This window comes from Dunckerocampus dactyliophorus, chromosome 12 (assembly GCF_027744805.1).
Source record: "Dunckerocampus dactyliophorus isolate RoL2022-P2 chromosome 12, RoL_Ddac_1.1, whole genome shotgun sequence".
Taxonomy (NCBI): domain Eukaryota; kingdom Metazoa; phylum Chordata; class Actinopteri; order Syngnathiformes; family Syngnathidae; genus Dunckerocampus; species Dunckerocampus dactyliophorus.
Window position 1 is genome coordinate 20,437,291 of NC_072830.1, and position 13,685 is coordinate 20,450,975.

The 13,685-nt window shown below is 42.7% G+C and overlaps 1 protein-coding gene across 5 annotated transcripts in view; it reads left to right on the plus strand.

Moving 5' to 3' along the window:
- Positions 1 to 13,685, plus strand: part of cux1b (cut-like homeobox 1b) — an 87,447-nt gene that overhangs the window by 43,195 nt on the left and 30,567 nt on the right. For all 5 annotated transcript variants that reach the window (XM_054795262.1, XM_054795261.1, XM_054795259.1 and 2 more), the window contains exons 4-6: positions 5,706 to 5,784; positions 8,989 to 9,126; positions 12,792 to 12,915. In XM_054795262.1, the coding sequence (XP_054651237.1) occupies positions 5,706 to 5,784; positions 8,989 to 9,126; positions 12,792 to 12,915 (341 nt within the window). The remainder of the gene's footprint in view (positions 1 to 5,705; positions 5,785 to 8,988; positions 9,127 to 12,791; positions 12,916 to 13,685) is intronic.

Here is a 13,685-nt window from a genome sequence, read left to right on the forward strand (position 1 = left end):
CATATGTTTGCATGTACCTTGACCTAAAAGAGGTGACTTTGTGTGTGTGTGCTTATATCACACTCCCACCACAGTCCTCCTCCATCATTTTGGCCTATTTCCATGCAGACTCCTCCTCTCTGGCAGTCACACATTTCTAGTTCACTCCTATATGTGAGAGCGGGTAAGAGTGGAAGTGGCTGTTTTGGACCGGGGCATTATTTGGGGCTGGAGTGGGTGGACATTCAGTGCACCCATCTCTCCTCCCAGCTCACACACACTGTACACACGAGGCAAATCATGCCAATAGATACTGACAGGTCTTCTGTGCTACTAGCCACAGAATATTACAGTTTAACACTGGGTTACTTTCCATATTCTTGTGTATGGGCAACAACCCCAGCCAGCGGTTATGAAGAAAAAAAAAACAACCACAAAAAGCGCTGTAATTTAAAGTGGCTCCACCATGTTTTGCTGATTATCCACACTCTATTTAGTGCAAAGAAAGTGCAGCAATGTAATTGGGGTTTTGTCAGCTGTTTCCACAGCTCTCATGTCGACACACCTCGACGGCGACATGCACAGCCGAACAGACTGAGGCGCATAGTGGGTGGTCGGCCAACCGAGAAGACATTATCTTGTGATTATTGAGATAATACCATACACCCGAGCCAGTCGCGGAGCAGCCCGTCATCAATCAGTCGACTATTCTGCTTGCTTGCATGCCACAACACGAGAGTGCGTCACTTTTAGCCTGACTTTTGTTTGCTTACCCCCTCAAAAACCTTTGATCGAGGACAAGACAGTGCAAGGTCGTTGTAACTTAAGCAATTTGCACGACCGTCTGGAATCTTTTCCCAGTCAATGGTTCATGAGTTCTTGGCGCTCTGTCATTGAAAGGTGGATGCCTTCAGGTTGTAATTATTACCAATAAACTCCACTGTTTCCACAAGGCCTGAGTTTGGTAAATGGGTGTTTTGTCTGTGTGTGTGTGTGTGTGTGTGTGTGTGTGTGTGTGTGTGTGTGTGTGTGTGTGTGTGTGTGTGTGTGTGTGTGTGTGTGTGTTGCATGCTTAGTGTTCCTTGTTGGACCATCGATCAGATAAGCTTTTCCATTATCCAAGGCTTCAGTCTCTGCTTCCCATAGCCTCCCCTTATCAGACTCCACTGGGACCACACACACACACACACACACACACACACACACACACACACACACACACACACACACACCAACCAACCAACCAACCAACCAACCACTCAGGTGGGCTTGATGCCCTTCACAAAGTATGGGTTAGATATGGGAGTGAGGTGGTGCTGAGTGATGTTGGCCCAAGGGCGCTGACGTATGTACGGATGTGTTTTGTGTGTGCGGGATGTGTCAGGACTCCCTTTTTTGCAATTGCAAGCATTTCTCCTGATACTGGTGAGCTATCATTTGTGTCACTTCATTTGTTTTGAGTGCATGTGTGCGGGGATGGTGTTTGGGGGGTGGGAGTGTTTGGGAGGATATGAGAGCAGATGTGATCGGGATCGGTGGAGCACGCTGCAGTTGGGAACCGCAAGGGTTGTGTTTGCAAATCCTGGGTGGTCGTCTAATGGCTCTGGTCCTGCAGTTAACCTGCCTCTAACTGTAGGGTGTGTCCTACATTAAACGTCTATTTCCTGCCTCCCATGTTGGGCTATATAAAGCTGCCATACCACTGACCTTGGCCCAGTCATTGTACAGTCAGGCAGCTGTCTTCCTTTGCCACCATGAAAGATCATTTATGTGTATTAGCTTGTGAGATTGCATGGTTTTCTTCCTTATCATGCCATTCTGCCACTGTGATCACCTAAACAAACTGTTGACAAAAGGAACCTTTGAAGATAGTCTGTTCAGGGATGCTCCTTTAGCCTTCAATTTGTATTGTATATCACATTTTTATTATTATCATTAAATAATAATAAAAGGATTAAATCATTAACATCGGCATTAACAGCTGTGGCTGTAAGTATCCTCCTGATATAGTTTTTAAATGAACTGCCCAAAATGGCAAAATCTATATTTCAAGTATCATAGTGGTCAGCATCCCACAGCTTTATCTACCACTGCATGTGCTTTAAAGGTTGGTTGCACTGCTTAGCTGTTGGTGTGAAACTCAAGCCTGTTACTTGCCACACTGTTTACAATGAACTCATCAGCGCTATTAATGCTGACAGTTTAGACGGCTTCTTGCCACTATTACAACATTGATTGTGTTGTGCAGAACCCTTGTTAATAATGAGCATCTGGTCAAAGAGAGCTGTGTTCCTTTCCACTTTTTCACACATTCCAAATCATTATTAAAGTTAAAAAAAGGGATTTGTTATATGTTAGTTGTCATTATAGTTAACTAAATACCGCTGTTGTAGATTGTACAGTTGTACTTAATGTTGTGGCTAGTAAACATATAAATGTTTACACGCACGGCGTATGAACAGGTTTGATTGTGGTGTGTGAGCGGTATTACTACTGGGCGTCCGTAATCTTCCATTAGTGGCGCTGTAGTAGAGGTTCCCGATCACTCACATGAGACGGCATGATGTGAGAATGAGATATAATAGCAGTGTGTTTGTCTGTGAGAGATACTGAGACAAGTCCTGTCAGTCCTGTCCATCCTAGAGTGTACAAGAGAGAAACTTGTGACAAAGATTGATGGAAAGAAAAATAAAAGAAATGGGAGAATATGGAAGTGACAAGAGGGAGAATTGGAGTGAGAGAAAGACGCAGAAATAATGGGGGGGGGGGGGCGCTGCTGGCACCAGTCAACTGAGGGCCAGATGTTTTGCGGCTAAAAAACTAGAGATGAATCAAAGCCATGTGAAGAGATTTATTAGGTTCCCATAGGAGCCCGGGCAGAATTACATGTATCCCACTTTGTTTACAGTGGCAAGAACCCCTGAACCACCCATCAGCTTCACTACTGCTTTGGCTGGGAATGTGAAGACTTAATATTTGGACTTATATAGGCTTTTGTCTCTATTCTGTTTTTTTCTCTCTCTCTCTCTGCTGGAGGAGTTGGAAGAGAAACACATGCCTGTTTAGTGTGTGTGTGTGTGTGTGTGTGTGTGTGTGTGTGTGTGTGTGTGTGTGTGTGTGTGTGAGCCACAGTAGTCAGCTGTAGTGCTGCCCAGTACAGTAGCACCATCTGAATTTCTTTATTTGGCATCGGGTTCCCTCTATTTAGACTTCCCTTCTGATGTGCTATTCGCCTACTCGGCCTGCCTCTTATATCATAGCGTGACACTGTAGTCTATCACTGTTTGCCTGCTGCTTCACCACTGACAACCGTATTAAAGTTCTTCTCCTGTATGATTTTAGAATTAATCCCTTATGGATCCATTCTAATGCTGTCCATTTCGATAATATCGGGGATGGAATGCATGCCGTGTCCTCTCGTGTTAATGGCTGCATCGGTAATGGATCCACACTGTATTGCCGTTAAGAGCTGACTGAATAATCTGCCCCTGCTGTGGCTGGAAAGACTGAGCCAGCTGTTTAATGATGTCAGCGTGCTGGAGGGGATACGACCACACTTGCACTCGTTTGCTCAGGACAGACAGACACAAATACACACGCCAAACGGAACGCGTCCATCGCCGCCTGAACAGCTGAGCTGGCTGCACGGGAAGGAAGAACTAATGCTGCTGCTGTCAAAACAACTGTGGTTACACGCAACATATCCACGCACAGTCAAGGTGGACAACCCTGTGTCTGAAACCACCAAGCGGTACACATCAGTTTGGTTTTCCATGGTACAATTTGGAACAGTAAGCCTTGATCGGGTCTATTAGCGGGATGTCTATAGCAGTATTAGCTTAGTTATAGCATGGCAGCCAACACAGTATAACCATTATTAAGGAACATACAGTCACCCCATGGATGCTAATATTCTCACACAACTGTATGTATTTGTATGTGTAAGCGAACTCTTCTACTCCTGAAGCACTGCACAAAAGGGTGAACATTTGTTAAGACAGCATAACCAACAAATGTCATTTGCATGACTCTGTATAGTGCTTAACAAGTTACTTTAAAAACATCACTTCGTGCAAGTGTAACCATGTGATGTTCTTGAATGTAAGTTATTATAACAAATAAACCATACCATTCCATACCATACCAAAATTGTATGCTGACACCAGCCGCAAACAAGAAACAACACAACTGATTTTTAATTCTCTTTCATTTGCATGGAACAGTATGTTATGTTCTTTACATTCCATTACCATTATCACACATAATTCTGTCAACAAATCTATGAATATTAGTGTCTACAACCACTGTACCGCTACCAACCACAATGAAAATGTGCAGGAAAGTGGTCCATAGTACTGTAATTTTCAGATAGAGCGCACCGGTATAAGCCGCACCCACTAAAGTTACAGAGAAAAAATATTTGTACATATATAGGCCGCACCGGTTTATAACTGCAGGTGTCCACGTCGTAACATGGGATATTTAGTGCACAGAAACTCTGGATTAAATAAATGTGTGTAACACGGCCAGTTAAACAGTAGCCTACAAGAAAAGTAATTCATCGGTGTCTTCATTGTCTTTCTGGGAACTAAAACCACTGGACAGCCTCATGTCTTCGTCACGCACTTTGTCAGTCTCTTACGCTCACTCTTTTTCGTTAACGCTTGCGGTGTCATTTTTTATCTTGAGGCAAATTAGCCCTTTAGCTTGAGCTGTCCTCTTCATCACACATTTGTCCAGCCTTTCGAAACCCCTTGGTGATAGTGGATTTTTTGACACACTATAAACCTTGCAATCCTACCTGCACTCGATGTTCCCAGCGTCACTTGTTAACTCCGCTGAAGGAGACGTGAGATGCTTTTTTTCCCCCATTGGCCTCCAACATCTGCCACGGTCCAAGCAGTCCAAACTGAAGCTGTAGTAATTCTGCTCAGGATAAAACTTACTTTAGATTTGTCAGATCAAAACACGATCACTGCTTAAAAATGTGATATTAGCATCCATATTCACTACTGTCGTTCTTTTAGCCATAAATTGGCCACATCACCGTATAAGCTGCAGGGTTCAAAGGGTGAGAAAAAAATAGCGGCTTATACACCGGAAATTATGGTGATCAGTTGTTGCTACGTTCCCACCAAATGATGGTTCAGTTCATTTTACATTATGCTAGAAACGGTAAACCTTGATGTAACTTGCATTTTCCCCCAGTCAGTGATCTATCGACACTATCCTGCTATCCTACATGGCCACGTTGCCACCCAAGTGGTATGAGTTAGAACACATTTTATGTTTGTATTGTACAAAGCCCCAAAATAACTGAACCAAACATACCTTTTTTCAGTCCTCCTTCATTGGGGTGCCATGGTCTGCTTCAGGACACTTATGAAGGGTGATCGTGGACTTATCGACACGGAATCATCTCAGTGCTTGAAAAATGGTTATTTTGGTACCCATTCCAACTTTTTATAATGGAAACAACAAAAATGTGTACCAAACTGAGCTTAACTGTACTGCTCGGTGGAAATGTGGGTTACTGTCCCGTAATTAGTATGAAGAGTAGTGATTATTTTGGTACCCCCTCCAATTGGTTGCACTGGAAAGTGAAAAAATGTGTACTTAGCATAACTGGTCTATTTGGTGGAAATGATGTTTGACATGTGGAGGTTGATGGGAGAATGTATGGCCTATAGTGAGACTAACCTTTCATTTATTTATTTCCACCACAGATCGATGCCCTCAGTAAGAGAAGTAAAGAAGCAGAGGCCGCCTTCTTAAACGTGTACAAGAAAATAATTGATGTCCCAGGTAAGACGATGCCTCCTGCAATTATCTTGTGTTAGATGCATCACGAGGCTACAAATAAAAGTAATCGGGAGGATGCTTCCATGCATGCAGACCACACCAACAGATGAGTGAAAAGCATGACACCATCCCTCTGGTGCTCCTCCACAGTGCATCAAGGCGTGTTGCAGCGCCCTAATATGTCTACGTGAGAGCTCATCCGCTCTACTCTTTATTTAACAAAAAACTAAACAAAAAAGTGCCATGTTGTGGCTGTCACACGTGTGCACAGCAGCCTGCTTCGACGTGTATGAGCAGTCAGCACGGCGAGGTCGAGGAGGGACACGCAGTCACATTGCTGCTGGTGGGAGATCTTCAGCTATACGGGAGCCCTGAAGGGGGCCACGTATGTTCGAATGAGAGGAGTTGAGTTCATCTATAGCGTAAGGAGGTCATCATATTCCCACACGGTTAGACCTACAGTAATATCTTTGGATTGTACTGCTCCCAATAAGTCAGTGCTTGCGCTGACGGGGGCTATTCTTAACTTGCAGCGAGACAATGATGTAATGCCTGATGCACACACACACACACACACACACACACAAGACACACAGCAGCAGCCTGACTAATGCAGCAGTCTTGAAAGTGGAAACAGTGTGTTTTGTTCTGTCTTCTATCAGCTGAAGGCCTGGTTAGTCAGCCCCAGCGTGCTCTGCTGTAGATTAAAGGTGTCTGGCGAGAACGTTTAGCACCAGTGGCCCATAAGTCAAACTGCTTTTAACTGGCTGTAGAGTTGATTTGAAAGTGGGGGAGGTGGGTTGGCGGCGGGGGTGTATGTGAAGGACAAAGGTTTTGATAAGAACGGTAAAGTTACATTTCAAGGGTGCCAACTTTGAGGCAGATAGGCGTCCGCATTCAGGGTGTTGAGTTATGTATCTTAGTGTTTGTACTGTGTGTGCACAACACAAGCATGTATGTGGTCTTGTGCGCCTTGCATGGTGTGTCACCTTGACAGCACAAAATCAGCATGAAATTCTCTCATCGTTCTCTGCTGATCTCTCATTAGCATAGTTAAGATATCTAACTGTGTCAGACATGAGGCGCTCACACACATGCACACGCAGCCCTTACCCCCAGCTGTAAGCTGTCAGTTCCTCTTATCTGCACAACACACACACACACACGCTCACACACAAACTGCTCTTTTAGCTGGCATGCTGATGAGCGTCGCCCGCGTCTCTTGGCTGCCTGTCACCAGTCTGCCACCCATGAGCACCAATCAGATGTGATTGGCCTGACTGACAGGGCTCTCTTCATCACACTGACAGTTAACCCTGCTGTGTATTCAGACTTGTTGGGAAGATGCCTCCGGAAAGTTGCCTTTCTTCCTCCTTTTTTTGCGTCACCGTTTCTACGCCTCCACTTTGTGCCATGTTTGTTTTGTGCTTTCAATCTGAGGAACTCATTCAAGCCGTTTAAGCTAACTGTGTTGTTCTAATGATTCAACTCATCTACGTCGCTGTCTGTGTTGCTAGTGGGTATCAATTAGCTACGTATGACTACACGAGCATGTCAGCTGTCGCAGTTGATATGTTATGTCATAGAGCACAGCTATTCAACTAAATTGTTCAGAAAGCTAAGGACCGGGACAGGCCTAGTTCTCCCTTTACTATTATTCTTATTTTGCATTGAATGTGAGCGCAAGGCCCTGCCCTTAACATTTTTATCTCAGTAAATATATAGGCTAATATACTGTGGTTACAAATAAAGCAGAATCAAAACGTTTACCCTCATCAAAGATCCTCTACTAGCTCTACTATCTTTAAGGACCGCCTTCAAAAAACACTATTCGCTATTACCCTTTTAGCCGTTCCGAGTTACATACGTGCTCCCATAAATTAAAGTTCATTTTGGCCTGTAAATGCTAGACTCGCTAGAGAATTAGTTACAGCGGAAGAATGGACTACGTGTGGCTCATGCGCGGCCACACAACTCTCAACACTTGACTGTCGCAACCGTCATTCAGGATAAAGATCATATGTAATGTCTACCCAGACGTTGTAAGGATGAGTGGTCGATCAACATTCTTTTTATTGCAACAACAGAACAGATGACCTTCGGTCGAACCACGCCAAAACAACATCGGAAAACTCAACTACCCTCTCTGCACGGATCTATCTTCCTCCTACATGCACACGCACACAGTCAGGACACATGTCACGTTCAAAGACATGTGGAAATCGCAAAACTCTTTAACACCACACATACGTAACTGTCAGGTCACTACAGTATTTGTGAGCATGTTAAAGGATCTTTTCCTATGAAAGCTGCAATAATAACGGCAGTGTCGTGGTGTTATCGTGATGGAAAGATTGCTAGTGCTTTGACTTTTATTTTTTATGACTTTCTACTTTGTAAAACAAATATTACTTGGCTACTGTTTAATTTAATTCTTGTAGTGTTTTATTACTTTTTATGTGCTCTGTGTACAGTGTGAGTGACCTATGAGTTAATTTAGGTATAAGGTCTGACTTACACCAAAACTCGACTTACATTACAGTCTAGGATATGACAAGGGTGCTCTGGTGAGTTTTTTTTTTTAGTCCCGCTGTAAAAATGTTTGTTTCTTCCAAGTTTTGAACTGCTCTGATGTCATTCACGTTGAATAGTTCAGTTGAATTGCCCTGTAATGGCTCATCATTCAATCAGGAATGTGTGTTATGGTTTGAGCCTTGGAATATGTTATTATAACAACTGTCGCAGGAACTATTGCCAATATTACTTAAACTAATATGAAAACTATCATTGTGTTCTGTTTTTTTTAATATGAAATACTTTTTGTAGGCCACGCATACAGCAATGCTGACTAAGTAAGTCACAGTCGTAAATGTAAATCCAATGTCAGTTGAAACTTTGCAGACACAGTCAATCCGTAGACAGGAGCTGCAACAGTGACTTGTTAGCTCATCACACCATAGTATTGCTGGTACTCGTGATATTATTTTGTCCTTGACGGCATTGGTCGTTCTCCGGAGGGGGATCAGAGGTCACGGTCAGTGCCAAAATAATGTTCCCGGAGTGGTTAGAGATTCATCGCCTTTCTCAAGGACACCTCAGCGGAGCAAGCATTCGCTCTCATAGGGTTTTCCTGAATGCGGTTATTCGTTCTTGCCTAATCAGGTTTTGCGCCTGATGTCAAATGTTGTGCGTATTCTTGTCTGGCAGATCCCGTACCTGTGCTGGAGCTGGCTCAGCAGCTGCAGCTGAAGCTTCAAAGGATGCACGACATTGAGACGGAGAACACCAAACTTCGAGAGACACTGGAGGACTACAATAAAGAGTTTGCAGAGGTCAAAAACCAAGGTTAGAGACAAATGAGTGCGGGCGTTTTTGGGACACCCCCCCACTCCGAATAAACGAGTTTATAGGCTGAGTTGTGTCACATGGAGGAGGTACAATGCATGCAGCTGGTCTGTATATCCCCTGTGTGCAACTGCCAGTGCTGGTTAAATTACAAACATTTGTAAAAATAATGTAATGATTGGTCTGGGTCTGTATAGAAAGGGTGCTGATTGATGACCTCTGCTTAGAAAGTATGTAGTATTAGAGAGAAGAGAGAAAGAACAATGTTTTTCTCTGCACATGAAAATGATGAAAAGCAAATGTGTATCATCAGGGAGTCCTGTTCTGTAATAAATCATCTAACTTGACATCAGTAGCATTTGGAAGGCAGTGTGCCACTTTGAATTAAGGCTTTATAAATCTTGAGTGAGATTTGGAAATGGTTGCAATTATAATTAAAAATAGATTGCCCAACAAGTATATGCAGCGCAAAAATGGGGATAGAATTGACCGTTCCTTTTGCAGCCATTCTCGGCCCAACATAATTCCAGTATGTTGATATTTTTACGCCTGAAAGAAACTTGTAGCAGATCTTTTCAATACACATCTGGAAGTATTGGAAAGGCTCATGCATTTTTAAAAGCACAAAATGTACAATGTTTTACTCTGCCAGTTTTCAGGGGGAGAAAATATGTGGCACGTTTTCATGAATTAAAAAAAAAAGACTGTCTACGTCGGGGTAAAGGAGGTTGAGTGAGAAGGAGTTATAAAAGTGTTTTAATTTCAGTCGAGGGGGAGGGCAGGGGGGAGGGAGTTGGGAATGTTGTGGAATCTCCCTTTTCTCAGTGAGGGTTAATTGCAACAGCTCGATAGCGGCAGGGTTCCATTCTGCCATTGATTTTTCTGTTCCCTCCTTTATCCCTCCTTCCCGCTTCAATAGATGGGGGATATTTAAACCCCAAAACACGCCATGGAACTCCCACTCCTGTTAAACACACACACACACACACACACGCGGAACGACCTGCACACGCACACACACATACAAATGCAGGGGTCATTGATCCTTGCAACCTAAATGTTTAAAGTTCAGTTAAGCAGTTAAGGGCTAAGAGGGCTCTGAGGGGACTCTCCTGTATTGATTATGTGTCAGAGTAGTGAGACTGGAGTTTAAATCACACGCACACACACATGCACATGCAAGTGCTAAGAGCCCTCAGTCAAAGGCTGCAAGCAGCCGTGCTCTTTATCACTGTCTTGGGCGTTTATATCTTTCTCTGAGAAATCCACACATGGCGCCTATTTATTACTCCAGTTATGTGTTAGATTTATTTCCGGCCTGCTCGTACACAGCTCAGCCGTCAGCGAGTTGTGGGGTTTCAGCACTAATGCAGTTCTAATGAATACAGCGTATCCGCTCTCTCCGAGAACATGGCGTATGCCTCCGCCAGCTCTGGATGTAAAGGCTAAACCATGCAGGATTCTCCTCATCTCTGCTGGCTGGCAAGAATCTGACAAATGAAAGTGTATTCAAAAAACATTACAGAGCAACAGTAGCATCCTGACTGCTTTGACGCCATTTTGTAATTTGCATAATTGGCCATGATGCATGTGCTTGTCATGTTTATGGGACACGGGGGGAGATAAAAAGTAAGCAAAAACATGAAAAATAAAAGTCAAAATGGCGGGCAGAAAATAAGCTTTTTCATTAGGAGCACAATTTTTTTCATTTAGGAGCACAGAAAAAATTTAGGAGCAATAAGAAATTTCTTAAACAACTTATAACTAGTTACTAGTTATAAATAAACTTTGCTCGCAATGCCAGTAACACTAGTGCTAACGCTAGCTGTTGCACTCTCCTCTGGCTTGACACTGTCAGTTATCCCAGATTTGACATTTTCTCTCACCATTTTAAAAAAAAAAAATCTATTTTTTTTTATGACACCCTTATTTTGTTTACACAATTGGACAGGATGTGACAAAGTGTGTGTTTGTGTGTGTGTGTGTGTGTGTGTGTGTGCGTGTGTGTGTGTTGAAAATGTTTGACGGTTAAGACGATGTGGGTGCCTCTCGTCCTTTTTTTCACTCAGAACATTCACGACGTCAGTGCCCGCTTATGTTAACAAGCGGTACAAAAACAATACGGTTGAACACACTCACACACTCACATGCACAGCACTAGCATGCTTTGCTAAAGTAAGGTAACCGAGCTAGCTTTATTCACGCTCCATAAGACAGGAGCTTCTAAGTTGTTTTTTTGACAGCTTTTGCCTGTGTTTCAGCCTGCCTCTTTCTTTAGTTCATGAGAGGGCGGGTTAGTGTTTGTGATGATTCCACCAAGATTGAGAGGTCCGACGGGGAAATGCTTCCCCACACAAACGTTCCTTCTCCTCATGCTGACTCATTCACATTGTGGAAAAAAAACACAACACAACAGGATTCCACGATTCCGTTAACGCGGAAATCATAGGGCCCTAGAAAGGTTTGAAATGCATACTCGCACGTGTGTGCCCTTTTTATTTTTGCTACTCTCACAATCCATTTCTAGCCGCATATGCTAGTGAAATACTGGCACTGTACAGCCCTCAGGGTTCCTACACAAGTATGGAATTAGACTTCATACATTTCCAGGTTTGGAAAAGTATGGAAAATGGAAACGCAAGTATTGAAAATGAATGTTTCCAAAACTGTTACCTCAGCTCTGTTTTCGAAAAGATAAAATTATGGATAACTTTAAAAACAAAAAAGAGGATCAATTTGTTGTTTTAAGGCACTTTCTCAGGAAGCTAAGATGTTAGTATGAGAGCACACAGTAGGTGACAAATTCCGGTAAACATTTGGGATGATTGTGAAGCCCTTAGTATGAGCTACATTACTGAGCTATAATCTCCCTGTTTCATGTTGGTCTCCAGTTGTCCAATAAGATCAGAAAAAATTGCTAGATTTGTTACTTGTATCTTTTTTGAAAAACAGAATCCAGGGGGGTCGGAATTCTTGCTAAATATAGCGACAGTTACTAAGTTGGCAACACTCTCCTGCTTGGTCTTATGCTCTGGATGACCAGGTGCTTATGAGGTGAGTTGAGAGTTGCGATGCCATCTACTGTACAGAGTTGGAACAACGAGCTACATTCACAGGCAGTCTCATTATAATGTGTTTATGAGTGAGGGCGAACATGTAGCACCAAATGTATTTGTGGCGGCCCGTTGCGATAAAATTAATGTATGGGAAACACTGTACATGTTGGGTTTCATGTTTCACTCAATGAACCACGGCATCCGTGCAGCCCGAGACAATTACACTACCACCACCATGCTTGACTGTAGGCATGACACAATTATCCTGGTACTTACTTGTGATGCCACCTATTTAGATAACGGCTGTGTGAGTCATTTTCAGTGGATAGTAAATCTATACTACTGCTACTCTAAAGTATAGCCAAAGTTTCATGTCTATTTAAAATTGCTCCATGAGAAGATCCATAACAAAATATGTTGTACATATAAAAAGAAAAGCAAATCAATTTAGTCATACAGCTATTATGGTACATACGTTTACCCTGTACTGTATCATAAACAATTGATGCCCAGTGTACTCTTCTGCGACCATGCATTTGTAGTCCGTGTATTGTCTTTAGCTGACTTCATTTTCTCTTGCATTTGCATCTGTGCTTCGACCTCCTCCAGAGGTGACCATAAAGGCCTTGAAAGAGAAGATCCGCGAGTACGAACAGTCGCTGAAGAATCAAGCAGAGAACCTGGCACAAGAAACACAGCTCCAGCTTCACAACGACTATGCAGAGAAGGAGAGGTGTGTGTGTTTGTGTGTGTTTGTCCCAAACTGTTATGACTAATCCTGGATTGAACATTTCTATATATTTTTATGGTATTTAATCACGTGTAACACATTTCTTTTTAGTCCCAGTGTTCTTCACAAGTTTAATCAACACATTTGTATTGCTTCCCTTGTTGCCTTGTGGCTTTAGATCAATGCAGGGATTAGAAAGTAAAACTATAGCTTATTTTCCCAATGGCTGTGCCACTTACCTTGATTGCAATCAGCACCTCAGACTACTATTTTCTGTCTTCATTTGCCAAGTATTTCAGCCATCCTGTCGGGAATTAATGCTTCTATTTTGGAATGGAATGAAACCCTTGAAATAACTTTATTTGATATAGTTAAGTTTAGCGTGTGTAATTAATTGTAATGGGCTACTTCCTCAAAGATTTTTTTGAAAGATTTATTTCAGAAACACAGGACGCTTGTGCTGGCAATGAATGATCGACACATTGCTGCCAGATATTTTATCAAGATAAAATGTTATCTTGCGATGCCACATTCAGTCTAATTTTTCAAAGGCATGTTTTAAATGTGGTTCTCCTGAACTCTGCTCCTCTTTTTCAGTTTTAAAGGGATGGAAAAACACCCAACGAAAAGCACACTTGTGCTCTTAAAGAGATGGTTTTTTTCTGTGTCGTTAGTGCACCACCCAAAATTGCAGTATCCAATTACAGTAATCCACTTCTTAGCCCATTATGCACCGTCATGCAAATAGGTTGACACACAAGCACTAAAGTTTC